Source organism: Astatotilapia calliptera, chromosome 15 (assembly GCF_964374335.1).
Source record: "Astatotilapia calliptera chromosome 15, fAstCal68.1, whole genome shotgun sequence".
NCBI lineage: Eukaryota > Metazoa > Chordata > Actinopteri > Cichliformes > Cichlidae > Astatotilapia > Astatotilapia calliptera.
This window is the reverse complement of record NC_137436.1, coordinates 14,779,087-14,798,867: the sequence shown is the minus strand read 5'-3', so window position 1 is coordinate 14,798,867 and position 19,781 is coordinate 14,779,087. Positions and strand designations below refer to the sequence as shown.

The window sequence follows — 19,781 nt, the reverse complement described above, 5'->3', positions numbered from 1 at the left end:
ACTGCATGTAGATGGTGCATTTAGTGGTGCAAGTATAATTGGAAGTTGTGTGACAACACACAATTTCAGGTTGTGCGCAGTGTTGAACTAGAAATTGAATATCTGTGACTGCAACAAAAGTTATGAAAATCACACGTAAAATGTTTTTTTCAACAGAAGCACTAAAGTAACAAAGGTTTAAAAGTCACCATGACTTTGATGTCTCCAATGTAATTGTTGTTATTTAGAGTATTATGGTGTTACCGATTCATCCATAATCTATCATTTGACGCTAAGGAGATACTAGAATAATATACTAATACATATTTCACTTAGATATTTAACTTAAATATATATTTTTAAATACAACAGTCCCTAAAACAGCTTGTTAGCTTGCGACCATGACAACTGGCGTTTTATTATGAAAGTCAATCTCCAGACCGGATGTTCTGTCTCTGTATCCTCAGTGTTTTCCTGAATGCCGCCTGAACAGTGAAATGCTAACATCTCATGGGTGTATCTTCTTTTAAGGAGTAAAAACTGCACAGTAATGTCGCTCTCCACCGCACGCTCATTCCTGTCAGAGGCTTGTTATGGCGAACAGGAGCTCGACGCTAACTCCGCTCTCATGGAGCTGGACAAAGGTGTGTTAGCTCGCTGGCTAAAGACTTAGCAAATGGTTCATTGATTGTGTTCTGATCCGGTGTGTCGTTTTTCGTCATGTGTTAAGTGTTAGGGACTATATGGAAACTTCCTGCTTTGTTGTGACTGGAGAAATTCCTTTATTTTCAGGGTTGCGGTCGGGGAAGCTCGGTGAGCAGTGTGAGGCTGTGGTTTTGTTCCCCAAACTCTTCCAGAAGTACCCCTTTCCCATCCTCATCAACTCTGCATTTTTAAAACTAGCAGACATCTTCAGGCTCGGGTATGGTTGCTTTATAGTGGTGTGCGGATCGATACTGAAATATCGATTCTTCCGATACCAGCAATTTATGTTCTAGAATCGATTCTCATATTATAATATCGATATTTTAGAACTCTGGGGTAAATTTGTAGATTTCCATTAAAATGAACGCAGTGGAAAGAAACTATACAATTCGGATCGTCTAATTTGGAAGGAACTACTTCCTCTTACGCCTTTCATAGTCATATGCGGAATACGGCTGTATAAATGTGTCGCAGCCCCTGGCGTGCACACTCACAACAATGGCTGCGCGCAAACAGAGTCCTGTGTGGACACGTTGTTGTGGCAACACCACTGACCTCGTCAAACACCTCTGAGTAAATCACATCACAGAATATGATAAGCTTATGTTGAGGCGAACTGAAGAGGAGGACAGGGACAGGTGCTGCTAGGGCGAGACAGACGTCTCTCTTGGTATCGGATCGGAAAGGAAATCAGTGGTATCGCACATCACTATTGCTTTAGATGATCATTTATTTATGTATTTATTTGTTAAAGGCTACTTTACTGACAGTTGTTTCCCACTTTCTTTATAGCTGAATCTAATATAGGCATCCGAATGCATTTCAGAGTGTAGAGAAAATTTTAATAACATCTCCTAGTAATTCAGCGTACAATTTAACCACAAGCCTAAGCCGTCATGCAGTTCACATAATCACTCTCAAGCTAATGCAAAAATAAAATAAACTCTGAAACACCAAAAAATAACAGATAATAGATTTTATTCTTATATTTAATGTCTAATTGCGTGTCTTTGATGTCTCTAATGAACTTGATGTTTATCAATCTTTAAAAGTACAAGATACTTTAAACTAAGCATACCCAGTAAACTGATCATTGAGGGCAGGCGTGTTAATGTGTAATTGTGTTGTATGAAAAGTATGAATAGATGTAAGTACAGAGGAAAAAATGTTGGTGTGAGGAAGGTTTTAAAAATAAACAAACTATAATTAGAGAAGAGAGAGAAGGTTCCAAATAAGAGGATTTGGGGGGGGGGGAAGTGAATTTATTTCACTTTAAGAAAGAATAAGAAACAAACTATTCTTACTTAAGTGGATTTTTCAAACTTTAATTTTATTCAAAAGTGCCTAAATAAATAAAGGTGTGCATCTTAGGCACTTTTTAATAGAATGTTGTTGAAGTTGGTGAGATCTATTTAGAAGATGCGAGAAGTTAAAGATGAGCTTTACTGTGCCACAAACATCTTTATTAATAGAAGCTTATTTCTCTTTTCCAGTAACAACTTTCTACGTCTCTGTGTACTCAAAGTGACTCAACAGAGTGAGAAACATTTGGAGAAGATTCTCAATGTGGATGAGTTTGTGAAACGGGTGTTTTCAGTCATCCACAGTAATGACCCTGTGGCCAGAGCCATCACTCTGAGGTAATAATGTGAAATCATGAATAGACACGAGTGGCGCATCTGACCCTAGCACACTCTTCTGTCAACCCTCTGCATGTCCTCCTTCACTACATCTACAAACCTCCTTTGTGGCCTTCTTGCCTGGCTTTGGCATCCTTTGCAGTGTATCCAGTGTCCTTCCTCTGCACATGTCCAAAACATCTCAGCCTTGCCTCTCTAACTTTTACTCCAATATGCTCAACCTGAGGTGTCCCTCCTTTCTTATCCTGTGCATTCTCTGTGAGAATTGTAACATCTTCATCAAATTACCCCAATACACTTGGGTTTTAAGGGGTATTTATTATTTTCTTCTTTTTTTTGGGTTGTATGGAAGCCCCAAACGCAATTTCATTGTTCTTGACAATGACAATAAATACTAAATACTAATACTACTAGTCTCCATCCACTCCACCCTGCCTGCACTTTCTTCTTCACCTTTGTTGTGCACAGTCTTTTTCAGTCATCTCAGATTTTTCAAAAGAAAATTCCTGCTGTCTTATGTGTTCAGGATGCTTGGTAGTTTGGCCTCCATCATCCCAGAGAGGAAGAATGCCCACCACAGTATTCGCCAAAGCCTGGACTCTCACGACAATGTGGAAGTCGAGGCAGCCATCTTTGCTGCCGCAAGCTTCTCTGCACAGTCAAAGTAAGGAAACGATGACTAAAAGTGAACTCTGATGTATGGGATGATGTTTTAGATGATCTAATTGTGGTGTGGCTTTTTAATTAATTAATTCTTTTTCATTTTCAGAGACTTTGCAGCTGGTATTTGCAACAAAGTTAGTGAGATGATTCAAGGTAAGATGTTTATTCTGTATTTAAAATGTCTCAGATCACGTGAAGATAAACGAGAGCTGTCGTGGTTCAAAGCTTCATTATTACTGATGTCTTTTGTTTTTAGTTTTCTCACTAAACTGAGTGCAGCTATTCTTTTTTTTTTTTTTCATGCTGAAATCACAGAGAAAAAGAAACACAAAAGACTGCAAATACACATTTTGCTGAACCCAAATATAACCCAGCAGATAACATCTGCATCTTTTACATAACGTTTGCATTGATCTTTTCTTCCGCCTCAGGTTTAGACACTCCTGTGGAACTGAAACTGAAGTTGATCCCCATGCTGCAGCACATGCATCATGACGCCAGCCTGGCATCCAGCAGCAGAGAGCTTTTACAGCATCTGGTGAACTCTTATCCTTCCACCCCCATGGTCATCGTCTCCCTGCATACTTTCACCCAGCTGGCCGCCTCTTCCCTCATAGATATCCCCAAGCAGGTAGACCCAACTTGCTCGCACACAGCAATGCCTCCTTTCTTTCGGTTTGTTGTGGTGAACCTCTGATTTGGTTCCTAATCTGTTTGCAGCTGCAGCTCCTCCTTCAGTACCTAAAAGATGATCCGAGAAAAGCTGTGAAGAGACTTGCAGTTAACGATTTAAAGCTCCTGGCTAAAAAGGCTCCTCACCTGTGGATAAGAGAAAACACTCAGGTAGAGCCCCAGATGGCAACAGTTGCACTGTAGGGTTGTTGTGATGTTTAAAATCTGTCTGCAATCTAACAGCTTTTACCTTTGCAGGTGCTGTGCGAATGTGCTTTGACTATCCCCTACAACAGTTTGAAGCTGGGGATGTTGGCCGTTCTCGCCACCCTCTCTGGAACTATTGCGATCAAACAGTATTTTAGTAATGTGGGAGGTAATGTTTACGCTTAAATCGCTGCATTTAGGAAACAAAGAATGCCACTCTGAACTGATCTGCATTCTCTAAAACTTTCTTCTCAGGTGGCTCTTTGGTTCCACCCCGGCTCACTGACCTGGTTAAGTTGGCACAGGAATGCTGTTACCACAGCAACCTGGCAGTAGCAGCTCACGGGGTCATAGTGCTCACCAACATTGCCATTTCCTGTCCAGAGAAAGGTTAGTTAGACTGGGCAATAACCTATTTGGTGGATGCTTTTAATTCTTAATCAGTGTGGTAATATTTGTTGTTGTGTGCATCTCCCCCTCCTCAGATATAGTACAGCTGGAGCAGGACACAGTTTTGGGAGTGGAGTCCCTTCTGATGCTGTGCAGTCAGGACAACAGCCCCAGTGCACAAGCCACACTGAAAGTAAGACATTAGACCCCTGAGGAGGCAGAGTTTACATTATAAAACATCTGAAAAAGTACCACAATGTATTTTAATTTAAATTTGGAAAACTGGTTTGGTTTGGCTGGACTTTTAAGAGTTACAGGTTCATTGTTACTCCTGCCCTGCTCACTGGACCAATTGAAGTTTCTCATGCGTACATGGTTCAGGGATTTGTCTGACAGAAATGTGTAACGGCAGCTGGTTGACGGTGGTTCCTGGAGGTTTCTGGTTCTCACTGGATGAAATTAGTTGCGAAGGATCTGCCACAACAAAAATCTCCCAGTGATTGCCTGGGTTGAGCGCACGTTGCCTGTAGTTCTTCATGTTTGCCTGAAAAATACTCGTTAACTATTAGAACTATTTTTCTTTAATACCAGCTGCACAAACTTTGCAAATGAGGTGAGAATTATTTTGGGAGCGTTTCTCCATGCCTCTCCTTACATTCAACTCATCAGCCAACCCTTACCTACATTTTGCTGTAGTAACACCCATCTCTGCATTTTCTTGTTTTCAACTTTAGACAGCTCTCACCTCATTGGTTAAGCTGCTGAAAAGTCGACCCCATCTCAGCCAGTCTGCAGTGGAATTCCTGCTCGGCCAGCTCCACTTGTCCTGCGACTCCTCTCGTGTTCTCATGTGTCACGCTCTGGCGGCCATCGCCACCCACCTGCCTGTGCTGGGGGACGGTATGCTGGGGGATCTGGTTGATCTCTACCGGGTGGCCAGTCACTCGTCCACCGATAAGCAGCAGGAGCTTCTGGTGAGAGATGTGCAAGGGTTCACGCATCAGCTGATGTGAGACTAAATGATACATGATGCAGTTTTATTTAGCCTTCATGTTTTAATAGAAGGTAGAGGAACCTCACAGGAGCATCCTGTTAATATTTACCTCCTTGTTTTACTGCCTTTACATATCGCCGATCTCTAGAGTTTCACACTCATCGCCCCCTACTGTCACTGCTGCAGGTTTCCTTGGCAACAGTGATTTTTGTTGCAAGCCAGTCGTCTCTGTCAGCCGAAGTGAAGACTGTCATCAAACAGCAGCTGGAGAACGTTGCTAACGGCTGGACGGTGTATCGCATTGCACGGCAAGCCTCGCGCATGGTGAGATCTTTGGATCAAAACGGTGTTGCAAACAGCCACGAAGTGCCTCGGGTCTCCGGCAAGATGATTATTTTCTTATCTTTCACCTGCAGGGATGCCACGAGTTCTCCAGCGAGCTGTACCAGTGTGTGCGGACTCGTGTGGCCTCGGAGCACTTCTACTTCTGGCTGAGCAGCCTGAAGGAGTTCTCCCAGGCTGAGCAGTGCCTGAGTCACGTGGAAGACGGGGACTACAGCGGAGCCATGAGCGCCATCGCAGAGGCCTTGCGCTCCTACCAAAAGGGCATCGCCTCCCTCACAGTCAGTTAACTGCCAGGCATCTGCTTGTCAAAAAGCATTAATACTGTTTATCTATCACCAGTGACAGGATGCTGAGAGCTGCTGATAGCCAGTGTGGAGAGGGGTGCCATTAGAGCTGATTTCAAAGCAACTCTAACTGCTAATGACGTGACTCACCTAGAATCTCGTTAGATCAACTCAAGCCGCGCCACTATTTAACTGCTGTGTCCTTATTTATCTGATTAATCCCTCCCTGCAGGCTGCCAGCACTCCTCTGAGCCCGCTCACATTCCAGTGCGAGTTCATTAAGCTCCGGATCGACACCCTGCAAGCTTTGTCGCAGCTCATTTGTACCTGCAACAGTCTGAAAACCAGCCCTCCTCCCGCCATCGCAACCACCATCGCCCTCACTTCAGGAAATGAGCTGCAACGCTGTGGCCGCATCTCAATGCAGGTGACATGCTGAACTTTGGCCTGAGAGGAGTGGACTCCCTTTTATTTATTTACTTATTTTGAATTTGTGGTTACAGCATGTCAAAGGTCACTATTTAGGCTTTCTGTTAATGCACCAGCAAACTGGAGCAGATTGTTCATCATGCTGAAGAGGTATTTGCTTTTAATTAGGAGGTAAATTTGATTTAAGGTCAGTGTTCAATATAGTTTTCCCTTTTGGGCCTCCGGGTCAGTAGCTCAGTTTTACTTGGATCTTTTCACTGGACGACAAAAAGCCAGTATAATTATTTTATTTGCCTAGCTTTATCTAGAGGAATAAAAGCATAGTTGTGAAGCTGCGATGCGTTTCTCTTCTCTCCAGATGAAGGTGTGCATGGATGAGTTCAGAAGTCTTGCTGCTCGCTATGCTGACTTACACCAGTCGTCGTTTGATGCAGATTATGCAACCCTTCGCAATGTGGAGTTGTATCCTTAAACGCACATCATCATACTTTTATACTTTCCTTCTTCTCTCTCTCTTTTTTTTTTCCTTTTAAATATCATCTCATAACTTATGTCCTTAAGTTTTCTTTAACTGTTTGCCCAGACAACAGCAGAGCTGCTTGCTCGTCTCCCACGTGATTGAAGCTTTGATACTGGACCCACAGGCTGCCAGGTGAGGGCTGCTCTGAGTGTCAACAAATAATTTGATTTGAATGGATCTAGTTTAGATTGTGTTGAGTTTTTCTGTACCGGAGTTACTATAGTTTTGTGTTTTCTTTACTTTTAGTTTCCAGATTTCTTGTTTCAGTTTAGTTTTGTTTCAGCCGTAAAAGGCATTATTGTCACCCTGCTGGCCAGCCGGGCAATGTGGATATCCAAGTTTGTGAATGCGATAACTCCAGAACGAGGCAACATAGGAGTCTCAAATTGATACCATAGGCATATGTAGAAAAATCTCGGACAAGTTTGAATCTCAGCGATCAGGTTTTCTGAAAATCTTGTAAATACAGTCATTCGAGAAGGAAGTTGCCTCAGATTTTCAAAACGATACCACAGGTGTATCTTGTAGAATAGTCCAGATCTTCTGTTGTTTGAATATGTTTAGTTTCAGTCCAGTTTTTGACTTTCAGTGGTAGTTTTAGTGTTTTTAGCTATTGTTGCATGGAGGACGTGTGTCAAAGACTAGGTTTATGAAAATCTGCACATATATTACAATGAAAACACCACCACATTAAAGCAGTAGACTCACAGACTGGTAGACCTTCAGAATATCAGATAACATGTCCATCAGTGCCTCATCAGGCAATTTGTCATCGAATTTTTTTTACTAAACTAACAAATGTGAAACTAAGGATTTTTCCTCTATATTTTGGTTTTATTTTATTAGCTTTCAGCATCACATGTAGAGGTAGCCCTTTATAAGCTGCACACAGATGTATGACAGTGTAATAAAAGTAAATGCACCTTATTTTATTTGACAAAAGCTCCTCCACTGGACCGTGTACTCGACTGATCTGTAGAGAAAGCGCTTTGCAGCAACAGGTCCCTTCTGTGAATTCCCTCGAGATGTCTTCCATCTGTTTCTGTAATGTAGTTTTCAGGAGTACGGCACTGTGGGGTCTGTCCAGACGGAGAGCGAATATGAGCGACGGATGATGTCGGTCTTTAACCACGTGCTGGAGGAAGCGGAGAGCCTCACCAAGAAACACCCTCCTGTCTCACATCTGGTAAGATTAACACTCGGTACTTCATCATCGATGGTCTGGTACTAATGCCACAGACAAAGGAGTTAAAAATCCCAAATTGTGTGGATGAAATTGTTTCTTTAGTCAGTCCGTGACTGTTATTTGTTAATGTTTTTTAACAAAATCTAAAGAAACGTCTTGTTTGCAGTTTTGTAATATTTCACACAGTTTGTGCAGAAACTCGTGCATGGCTTCATTCCAGGTACTTCCTCCCACAGACAAACACATGCTTGATAGGTTAACTGGTGATTCTAAATTGGCCGTAGGTGTGAATGGTTGTCCATCTCTCAGTGTTAGCCCTGTGAAAGACTGGAGAGTGTCACAGGGCGGTCTCCATAACTCCAAGTTGGATCAGTGGGAGGTGATGGATGGATGAATATGTAGAAACACTGAAAACATTACAATAATTAGAAATATAACCCCAAATATTAGAAGGGTTCTCAGGGGCTGACAACAAATGGTCTGCATATACTGTAGCTCTGACAAAGAGTCTGTGTTACCTTATTTAACCCTAGGACTTTAGTGTTCTTTTTGAACATCTCATAAACAAACACAGACAAACAACCAAAATCTATAATGTTAAAAGCAAAAAAAGCAAATTTTGCGGGGCTGCAAACTACCTCACATAACTTTCTGTGAACCTGTCGCACCGACAGATAAAGTCCGGTTAAAAAAATAAAATAAAAAATTGGAGAACTTTCATATTACAGTAGAGCGAGGGTCATAAAGGACCCCACTCAGTTGCTTTAAGGTTGGGGGAAAAAAATGGAAATGACAAAAATGAAGTGGGAGCAAATGATGAAAATGTGTTGCTTGTTTTTTCAGCACACCAGCTGTCTCTGTGATGCTGTCATAGCTTTGCTGAAGGTGCCGCTGTCTTTCCAGAGATATTTCTTCCAAAAGCTGCAGTCCACCAGCATCAAGGTAACTGTTTTTAGTTGGTTTAAAGAGAAAAGCACAATAATGATATGCATATTCTAAGGCACAGTCACCACAGGCTGTCTTCCCCCAAGCTAGCTGCTTATTGGACTTGGATAATAAGATTGATATCGCTTAGGAGTAGATATGTAGCTAATACAGGGAGACGGCAGGCTCAGCTCAGGACAAAGACTGGAGACGAGGTAAAATCTGCCTGCCAGCACTTCTAAAGCGCACTAATTCATATATTATGTAAAATCACCTCTCTGTGTTTTTATGGGGATTATGTGCTGGACTGTTTCTTGGCTGGGCTTCTTGGAAAGCAGTGCGTCGAGCCAAGAAATAGTCCAGGAAATAGCCCGCTGTAAGAGGAACGCATGAGACGTTTCCACAGTGTCACTTTAGTATTTTAACGTGTACATCTCTCTTGGCTGTTTTGGTCGATAAGGTGGGTGTTCATCAGAGGAAGGAAGACATTCTTCCTTTGGTACTCTGAAGGTTTATGTGTGTTGTGTTTTTTCCAGCTCGCCCTTTCACCATCCCCGCGAACACCGAGCGAGCCAATCCCAGTGCAGAACACTCAGCAGCTGACCTTGAAGGTGGAGGGTGTGGTGCAGCACGGCTCAACTCCGGGACTCTTCAGAAAGATCCAGTCAGTCTGTCTTAATGTTACCTCAGTTCTTCAGAGCAAGACGGGACCTGACTACAAGGTGTGTGGCCTCAGTCAAAGTTTTTTTATGTACTTAGTTTGTATTGACACTTAAACAACTTAGACGTCACAAATCTTTTTTTCATTGCCACTTTTACAATTGTTGCGACAGAGTACAATGCTAAACACAGATTTGTAAACTCTCTCTTTGTTGTTTAAATATCATAAAAATAGGTCTCCATGTCCTCATAAAGAGCATGTTATTGGTTCTAAAAGACGAATTTCCCAGTCACTATCCAGCCACATATATGTTGCAGGATATAGTTTCCACTATTGTCAATAGTAATAATTACAGATGACTGCAAATGAGTCCCAGTTTAACACAGTCAAGTGGATTTTTGATTTTGTATTTTTAAGTTACACCAGAAACTGAGATTCATCAGAGCAGGCAACTTTTCCCAGGCTTCTAGAGACTACAGTGGGGCAAAAAAAGTATTTAGTCAGCCACCGATTGTGCAAGTTCCCCCACTTAAAATGATGACAATCGGTGGCTGACTAAATACTTTTTTGCCCCACTGTAGCTACAGCTTCCTGTTTCTTGTTCTGCAGCTGCAGCCCATTTGCTTCACTGTTGTGCAGTCAGAGATGCTCTTCTGCATGCAAGTCCGACCCCTGACACCTTGCTGCGTATATCCCTGCTCTCTCCTCGCCTCTTTCCTGTCTACTCTGCACTACCCGACTTTCAAATAAAGGCGAAAAGCCCAAAAATACACCTTAACTTTTGATGCTCTGATGCTCAGTTCGAACTCAGAGGTTGTCTTGATGACGTCTGCATGCCTAAATGCATCGAGATGATGCTATCTGGTTGGCTGATTGGATGTTTTCATTACTGAGCAGCAGAACGTGTATCTAACAAAGCAGCTTAATAGACATTAGCGTTGCTGTGAGTAATGAGCTTGTGATTTCTCTGAGGTGCTGTCTAGTTCACTATGTTTAAGAAAGGTCAGAGATCTTCTCAGCTGATCTCTAAAACTGGACAACTCACTACAACATAGTTTAGATGGATTAAATGGCACAGATTAGACCAGTTTGACCAGTATAAACGTTTTAAACAGTTTTTTTCCCATTTCAGATTCCACTAGATACTAAAACAAATGAGATCAAGCAGCGTGTGGAGCCCCACAACGACTACTTCAGCACCCAGTTCCTGCTGAATTTCTCCATCCTGGGCACCCACACCGTCACCGTGGAGGCCTCTGTGGTGGATGAGAGCGGCATAGAGTGGAAGACGGGGCCCAAGACGACGGTGTCAGTAAAGTCTCTGGAGGACCCGTACTCCCAGCAACTCCGTCACCAGCTGCAGCAGGGCGGAGCTCAGCCCGCGCCACAGAGGAGCACATACACTCGCTTCTAGTAGCGCTTACAGTTTGACCTTCTGCACTTGACCTTGTAGAAATTAAATATGTACATATTTTTTAATGATTAAAATACCAAATTGATTTAAATAATAACTTAGTGTGTTTTTTGTTTTGTTTTTTTTTGAACACTTTATTTTTTTTAACTCATCTATTTTATCTATGCTCATCTATGCTCATCTTTATATCTTTTACTGTCTGGATAACATCAAAATGCCTGATTTAATGCAGCTTTTTAATTTTTCACATATTCTCAAATAGGATTTCTTGCGTGCAGTAGCCTCTCTGGGATAGTTTAATGCTAAACGTCCTTGGATTTAGCGTCCTACATACATGCAGTTGCACAGACAGCCAACAGGGGGCAGCCCATAGTAATTAACGGAGCATCTTCATTTGAAGACCATTACAATCTGTGCTGTCAGCCTCATATTTATCTAAATGACTGGTCTATAACATCATATTTAACACTTTCTTGATAGTTTAGCGTTTTAAATTTTTACCCCTCAGTTGACTTTCCTGTTATGTTCATCAGCATTTAAGCACCTAAAAGTGAGCTATAATTATTTTAAACTTTTATAATATTATTAATTTTGCGCTCACAGCGTTCCTAAAATACCATAACGCTGTTTCTATCCTAGAGAAGAAAAGGCAAAGCCTGTTAAAAATAATAATTATAAAATATCCACAACCAAATGTGAGCTTAAAAACTAACTGGAAATGTGCCGAGATGACTTCAGATGTAGTCATAAGATTTTTTAAATTTATTATTTATTTTTGTGGTCATAGACTGAAACCAACCATCAGCACTTCGGAGTCTGCGCACTCAGACTACTGGCAGGCGTCAGATGATCAAGCGAGAAGCGCTTAAAAAACAACAACATCCGCTTTTGGTTTTCAAAATCAGTGTCTCGATGACCTCATTGTGCAATAGAAATTCAAATTAGTTTCTAGTTCACATTGAACTAGTGTGGCAATGATTACAATATTATTATCATCATCATTAGTAGTAGTGGTAGTATTGTAGTATATATAACATTATTCCATAATATAGGTAATATTTTATTGAACTATTAAGAGTATTAAAAACAAAAAACAAGAATAAGTAGAGTATGATCACATGACCAGAGCAATAAACATTTAAGAATACAGTTCATATTATAAGTTCAAGATATTTAATTATGGAGAATTTAAAAAATAAAATAAATGTGAAAATTTATTTTATACAAGATCTGGCCAAACAATAAATGTTTAGAAACATTTAATTTTCTTAATACATTTCATTACACAAAAAAGTTAGAAATGATTTATTATGGCAAAAACTAAACAGTAAAAGAAAACATATACATAAATGTATGTAAAACATCCTCACAGGACCACACCAATAACAAAGCCAATCTGAGCCATGAGCTTCCCCAAATACAAGCAGTATATTAAATGCCCGACCAGAGAGGAGAGGACATTAGACCACTGTTACAGCACGATCAGCGGGGCCTATCGTGCGGTGCCCCGCGCTTCACTCGGACTTTCTGACCACGTCATGATCCACCTAATCCCCACGTCACCATCACCTCCGTCATTAAGAAAGCCCAGCAGAGGATGTACTTCCTGAGGCAGCTGAAGAAATTCAACCTGCCAACACGGACGATGATGCAATTCTACACTGCAATCATAGAGTCCACCCTCACCTCCTCCATCACCGTGTGGTACGCTGGAGCCACTATCAGGGACAAACAGAGACTGCAGCGTGTTGTGCGCTCTGCTGAGAAGGTGATTGGCTGCAGACTCCATCTCTGCAGGACCTGTACACCTCCAGGACACTGGGGCGTGCAGCTCGGATCTCAGCTGACCCTTCTCACCCTGGACACAGTCTGTTTGACCTGCTCCCCTCAGGCAGGAGGCTCCGGTCCATTCGCACCAGAACCTCTCGCCATAAGAACAGTTTCTTCCCCTCTGCTGTTGGACACATGAACAATAACCGTATGACTGTTCCCACCACTAACACATGACCCTACGCTGTGTTCACTGCATCATTCCATGTTTGGCACTGATCACCACCTGCACTCATGTATATATCATGTATCTATCTATCTACTTAGCACTTTTAATTCTCATTTTTATTTTCATGTCTATTTAAGCTTAATTTATAACAGTATTTATAACAGTATGTTTGCACCGAAGCACCGCAGCAATTTCCTAATGTTGTAAACCCGCTCAACATTTGGCAATAAAACCCTTTCTGATTCTGATTTCTATTAAAAACCAACACATGCAGCTGTCTGTGAGCTCAGTTTTTCCCCTCACACTTCTGCTTTGTTTCAGTGGCAGCATTTTTTTTCTTTTTGTGTCCTGACTCATGGATGTTTTTTCTTTGATTATTTTGTTGGTTTGGAAACGAATTTGTGACCATACTTGTGGATCACAGTGACACATAGTGATTAGGCATGTGATTAGCTGTGAGCTATGAGCTGTGAGTAATGCAAAGTTTATATATATATATGTAAAATCCAACAGTGTGAAGCACATAGCAGCCAGAAACTGTAATGCCACAGATCAGGGAGGCTTCATCATCACCATCTTCATCGCCGTACGATCAGAGCGTGAGACTTCACATCTGGAGCACAGGAGACATTCTGTGATAAGTCCTCCTTCTAGCTTGTCCCACAAGCAGTCGGTGAGATTTACTCACAACAAAAAGGGTTAATGACAAAATTTCCATGAAAACATATATTCATTCTTTGTAAAGTGTTTAAATTGTGTTTTCACTTGACCTTAGGAGTGTTGGAGTGTATTGTAATGTCTGTACTCAGGTGTTTCCCTCTGTGATCCATCCCCTTCAGAGCTGAGACACTAAGGACTGAACAGACTGCACAGTTTCTGTGACTGAGCCTCCAAAACACCTTCTTTGAAACCACTCATGAATGAAGGGCTTTATATTTGCAGGAGCACTACTACAGGTATTCAGTTTATTACAGGATGTGTTTGTTTCTTAGGACCAGCTCTGAGTGCACACTACCTAACATATACACCTTTCTGTTCATTACAAACCAACTACTCTGGATCATATGGCCAGTTGGCAGGAATGTTGCTGCAGGAAAACATCCCTGGAGATCACCATCATTGTCAGACTGACTGTGCCTCCTCTGTGCAGTGTCAAGTTCCTCCCTAAATGAGTGTGTAAGTTAACATTTTCATCATTTTATTCCCTTTGACAAGACAAGTATCACTGATATTTACATTTACAACTACATAAGTTCCCGTTTTCTGCTCTTCTTTTAAAGTCCTCAGCTATCCTGCTTCTGTGCTGCTTGCCACACATCAAACACTGGCCGGATGACAGGGAGGGTCCACTCTGAAGTCACTGGACATGATAAGGATCATATGGGACTTTATAGTTTCACAGAAACGTACTCTTTGATTACAGGTTTTAAATGGACATAATGACTGCCTCTCTCTGATCAACAGGCTAAAGGATTGTTTTCATTGTTAGTGCTCTGTACAATGTATGCTTATTTAATATTTCATCACAGAGCAAACCTTTATTTAAGATATTTTTATTTTGTTTTAATGTTGAATTAACTGTGGGGATTTTTTTAAGTGGGCACTCGGGATGTCATATGACCAGAAATGTGGTAACTGGAATTCAACAGTATGGAAGACAAAATCTGCTAAGAACAAAACGCACACAAAACCCCCCAAGAAAATTCAAATTCATTCCATGTAATCCAATCTAAAACATTTTAAACTGCTGAACAGCAACACAAACAGTGTTAACAGAATGATTATGATGAGTTTGTACCAAAGTTTCAGGTCACATGGCACACCTAGTGTGTCGTGTGGGGTATCAGCTAGGGCTGAACGATATATCGCATTTGCGATAATATCGCGACATGATCAAGTGCAATTTTCTAACCGCAAAGGCTGCGATTATACTCTGGACATGTCCAAATTCATGGGCTGCATCCTCCTGAGGCCGCATTTGTAGACCGATTACGTCACAGCGACGCGCCGAAGGCTGTCCAAATTACTACCATATCCCAGAATTCATACCGCGGCCCAGCCAAACTCCAGTTTCCAGCAATGGCGGCCGCTACTAAGTTTTAAAATTACTCATACTAATCTTTCTGGGTCACAAAATAAACTTTTAACATATTTTCAGGCGAGGAAGTAGTTGTGTAAACATCAAATATCTGCTCGGTTTATCAAGATATCCCATATTTGCAAAAGTGCTTCGACGTTTTCAGAGGCGTCTGCTACCCACCAGCTCGACAGCTAGCCGGGAGCTTGAGGGTTACTGATGCGGCCGAGAACGGCACAACTCCCGGCACATCATTTTCAGATCACCGCGGAGTTTCGCTGCTTGGGTTAAACGTAATATATAAGTCACTTAGACAACCTAAAAACGTTATTGTTGGGCTTTTTTCAGTGTTTTGTTTGTTCGTGAGTAAATCGGTTTGGCTGAGATTAAAGTTATTAGATTAGATAAAATAAAACTTTATTAATCCCCCGGGTGGGTTCCTCCTTGGTTTTCACACAGCTGACTAAACGTCAAACAGAAAACTTATTAAACAGAAGTATGAGACAGTCGAGAATTTACGCCAGTGTCTGGTTATATTTTAGATAGCAAGAAGCAGACGGCCGAGTTTATTAAACTCCACCGAGACAGCGGTGACGCTAATCAGAAGGCTAGACCGTCCAATTTCACGCCTTTAAATTTTAAAGGCGTGTTTGTGTGTGTGTTTATACAATTGCTATTATGTTTGCACTTTATGTGTAATGTTACTGACTGCAGAGATCAGTAAGATGTGTGTATTTTTTATTTATTAGTTTTATTTATTTAATATTATTTTTTAATTGAATGACTGTCTAGTAGTTCACAGATGTCGAAAAACTGAGTGTGGTAAAGCCACTGATTTTTTTTATGTATATTTCTGCAATCTGCACATTGTACTGACTTTCATTTTAATGTTTACACCAGGGTTCCTTGTCAGCACTTTATGCTCAGATGTTTGTAAGCTTCAAATATACTGTTGTGATTGAAGAAGTTAAATAAAAATGTCAGTCATCAATTCATGCATCACCTCATGTCATCATAACAGAGGTCTGTCTTCCAGGAAAGAACAGTTTAAAATTAATGTAATATAGTATTGGCCATACTATATGATGTATTGCTTGTCTTTGTTTATTAATACAGAAGACAAAGACCTTAAAAAATAATCGCATATCGCATCGCAATCGCAATATTGGGGCAAAAAATCGCAATTAGATTATTTTCCATAATCGTTCAGCCCTAGTATCAGCTGGTAAGTATAGTTTTTTTTTCATATTTGTGTCCTTGGAGTTCAGATAGATAAAGGCTTGTGTATAATAATTAGTCATAACCACAACTCAAAGTCAGGGACTAACTAAATTTGGGTCTTGTGTCTGAGCCCAGGTTAAAACAATGTGTAAAAAAGCCTTTAGTGGCATGGCTGAACAATGCTATTGATACTTATTTATCCATGTTCACAAAAAGGACTAATGTGTTTATTTGATTATTTGCATGTGTTAAACTGTGTCACCACCTTAGGCTTTCATTTGAGTTTACTCAAATCTCTATACAGTTCTCTTTTACCACTGTGTGGATTCTGTTTACATTAAAACATAAAGAAGAATGAGTAATAAAAAGATGTGTAGACAGATCAGAAGATTAAGGAGACCGATAGAAACAGCTGTTCAGCCATGTTCTAAGAAACCAACACAATTTAAAGGTTCAGGATTGTGGTTTTAAAAGTTGAATTTTCATGTATTTCATATGTTGCTTATTATTTTTTATTTAGTTATTTAATTTAGTTATTTTTATTTATTCTACTAGTCCTTTTCAGAAAGAAGCTGTAAAATATGACTTAAGATTTTTTTGTTATTTTCTATGACATACAAAACAAATTGATGTATGTAATACTATTAAACATGATATACACATGTGTATATGTCTGAAATTCATTTTAAGCAGCACAAGTGAGGCGCATGTCTGTGTGCCTTTGTGTGGAGCCATTGGTTGCAGTCACTATAGCAACGAGGCTCACACCTGCCTGCTTAACGAGCTCTCTCTCACTCTGCCAAGATTAAACCTAAAAATGTCTGTTGCATCTAAGCAGTTGTAGTAAGATTAACTTTTTCAATAGGTACAATAAGACAGATTTGACAGGGTTTTGCCACAGATTAATAGTTTGTCAGTAGTTAGTATATGCCAACTAAGTAGACCATTGTGATTTGCCTGTTAAATTCAAGCTTATTGTTTAATGGTGGACTTGTCTTCTGCACACAGGGTTTTCAGATCTGGGCAGTTGGAGTGAGTTGATGACTTTAAAATCATCTTTTATGACTGGATAATTAAAGCTCACAGCATTTACCTGTCTGTAGTTGATTTTGAAACAGCAAAGAACAAGCTCAGACCACTGAACCAGCTGCTGAATGAGCCTGAAACTGCTTCCATGAGTTTAGAGCAGCTCTTGGCAAGATGACACATGCAGAATATGAGAGATACTTGAATAAAATGAACACAAGGAGTACTATCATACTAAAGCGTGATCCAAAAGACTCTTGGATAAATGGCTATAATCCACATTTGCTTGAAGCCTGGAACAGTAATATCGACATAAGCTTTGTTTTAGATGCTTTTGGCGCTGCAAATTATTTAATGAAATATATATCAATAAAAGAGGGCGGGCTATCAGAGTACCTGATGACCTGTGCATATGCCCTAGACTCAAACAGCTCCAGGATTGGTTTGTTTGCACTGGATAAAACATTCTCATTAAAATCACCACAAACTATGATGGGATGACAGTCCATGATCTCTAATGAGTCTAATAGGCTTACCAGGTTTTTCAGGAATGGCCTCAGAGTGTAGTCTGGAGGTCTGTACACAACTGCAATCAGAGCACTGACTGGTGCTTCAACCTTTAAAGCCAGAAATTCAAAGTTAGGTACATTATGGATGCACCGTTTTTCATGCACTTGAATGTCACTTTTCACATAAACAGCAACTCCACCACCACTTCTGTTTGCAATCTGGGGAAAGTTTGTGTAGGATAGGTGTCTGTTGTGTTTGAACAAATTGTAATTTTACTGATAAATGATACAGCCGAAAAACAGAGACATTAAATTAGTCCAGATGAGTTGAAATGAGGGAGAGGTATATAGTTTTTGTTCTGATCATCTATTCACAAAAGATGACTCTTAAAGTCGTCAACCAACTCCACCTTCCCTGATTTAAACCATTTGTCTGCTGAAGACAATTCTACCAATGGAAAATAAGTTTGAATTTATTGGGCCAATCAAAATGCTCTATCCAATATGCCTGTAGTAACTAATGACATTATGTTTCTCTGTGGCAAATCCCTGTCAAATTTGCATCGGTGCACCTTTTGAAATACTGCTTCTAAACCCAAGGCAATGAAAATACAATTTGAACTGTGAGGGTCTTAAAAGGACTTGTTCTACACAACAATGTAACTTTATGCTCCAGCTGTCAAAAATGTGGCCACATAGGCAATTTCAAAAGTTGGGTCTTTCCTCCTGTTCCTGACAGATAATACAATCTATAGGTTAGTTGCAAAGTATTTGCTTGTTATTTCCTGAAAATGCAAGGTGAATTCTAATATTGGGGGGGGGGTTGAGCAGAAAAGTAACAGCTGCAGATGTTAGGCACAAAACATCTGCTAGATACAGTTCATGGTGACTCTTGATGACATTAATATGAGCTGGCAGTGCCTCTGTAATATGGTTAACAATGATTAAAGTTTTTAACCAGCTGACTGTTTGTCTTATGAGTAGACACCCCTCTACACACTAAGCATATCGAGATAAAAGGCTTTTGTCTCGAGCCCATCACGCACTTTGATGGTCGCGAGCAAATTCCTTCTAGAACATCAGACCGTTGGCTGTTATTTGACGTCTAAAACGTAACTGCAAAAGGTAGGTGAGTATTATTGATTTAAACGCACAGTTAAACATGTAGACCCAAATAAATAACAACTCCATAATTGATGTTATTATATTAAAAAAAAACAAAAAAACCCCAGCACGAACAAATAATAAGTACCTAAAACCTCCGGTTATAAAAACCGAATTCTGCAGTTAGCAGGCACTCCTTTAGCTAAGCTGTCAGTTAAGCAAAGGTGACAAAGAAATGACCATAAACATTTTTTTTAATATCTGTGAAATAAACCAATTTTACTGGTTTGTTAAAAATTAGCCGTTTTTTTCTTTTTTTTTCAGTTATCGTGACATATGCAAAGACAAGAACATAAAACAGTGATGTAGCCTACAGAAGGCTATATGCCTTTTAACAGATATTCTCAGCATATAAATAACAATGCGACATACTTCTTAGTTATAAAGGCTCCGTGTAACTCTGCTTACGTTAACTAAGCCATGAACACCTGTGCGACTTGAATTTCACAAGTTAGCAGCACCGTAGCAGGTACACTGACCGCTAGCCACACAGTTTATACTCTTAAATTCATATGCTCTTTGTACACTCTTGGCTAATTAACTGTGAAGTTTACATTGCAAGTTATTAACACAGAGAGCATTGAAAAACGTATAAGTCTTACCTGCATGTTCGGGTTTAAATGTTTTCCTCAGTTGCCTCGTTTCACGTTATGAGTTTTTAACACTAACATGCGTAAGATGACCGAGGGCCTACACAAACATCAAGATTATTTTTAATTCACAGGCTCAAGGGAAATATATGAAACATCAATATATAAAACATCAATATGAC

The 19,781-nt window shown here is 40.3% G+C and overlaps 1 protein-coding gene and 1 long non-coding RNA gene across 2 annotated transcripts; both read left to right on the top strand.

Moving 5' to 3' along the window:
- The first annotated feature begins 421 nt into the window (after positions 1–421).
- Positions 422–11,110, top strand: LOC113006724 (integrator complex subunit 7). Its single transcript, XM_026142860.2, has 20 exons — positions 422–623; positions 772–901; positions 2,178–2,324; positions 2,851–2,988; positions 3,094–3,140; positions 3,419–3,618; positions 3,708–3,830; positions 3,918–4,035; positions 4,122–4,256; positions 4,352–4,449; positions 4,991–5,230; positions 5,437–5,574; positions 5,667–5,873; positions 6,112–6,306; positions 6,667–6,770; positions 6,892–6,960; positions 7,882–8,014; positions 8,858–8,956; positions 9,475–9,660; positions 10,732–11,110. The coding sequence occupies exons 1-20, from the start codon at positions 530–532 to the stop codon at positions 11,011–11,013; spliced, it is 2,883 nt and encodes a 960-aa protein (XP_025998645.1). The 5' UTR covers positions 422–529; the 3' UTR covers positions 11,014–11,110.
- Positions 11,111–13,549: 2,439 nt separating this feature from the next.
- Positions 13,550–14,432, top strand: LOC145420500 (uncharacterized). Its single transcript, XR_013901826.1, has 4 exons — positions 13,550–13,685; positions 13,852–13,968; positions 14,085–14,188; positions 14,293–14,432. It is a non-coding gene; the product is annotated as an uncharacterized LOC145420500 (long non-coding RNA).
- The last annotated feature ends 5,349 nt before the right edge of the window (positions 14,433–19,781 follow it).

What these genes read in the sequence shown, in the direction of transcription:
- LOC113006724 (XM_026142860.2), top strand. Translation starts at nt 530, where the DNA reads ATGTCGCTCTCCACCGCACGCTCATTCCTGTCAGAGGCTTGTTATGGC. An exon ending in TCTCATGGAGCTGGACAAAG is followed by an intron (nt 624 to 771) that starts GTGTGTTAGCTC and finishes CTTTATTTTCAG; the next exon opens with GGTTGCGGTCGGGGAAGCTC. An exon ending in GGATAAGAGAAAACACTCAG is followed by an intron (nt 3,831 to 3,917) that starts GTAGAGCCCCAG and finishes TTACCTTTGCAG; the next exon opens with GTGCTGTGCGAATGTGCTTT.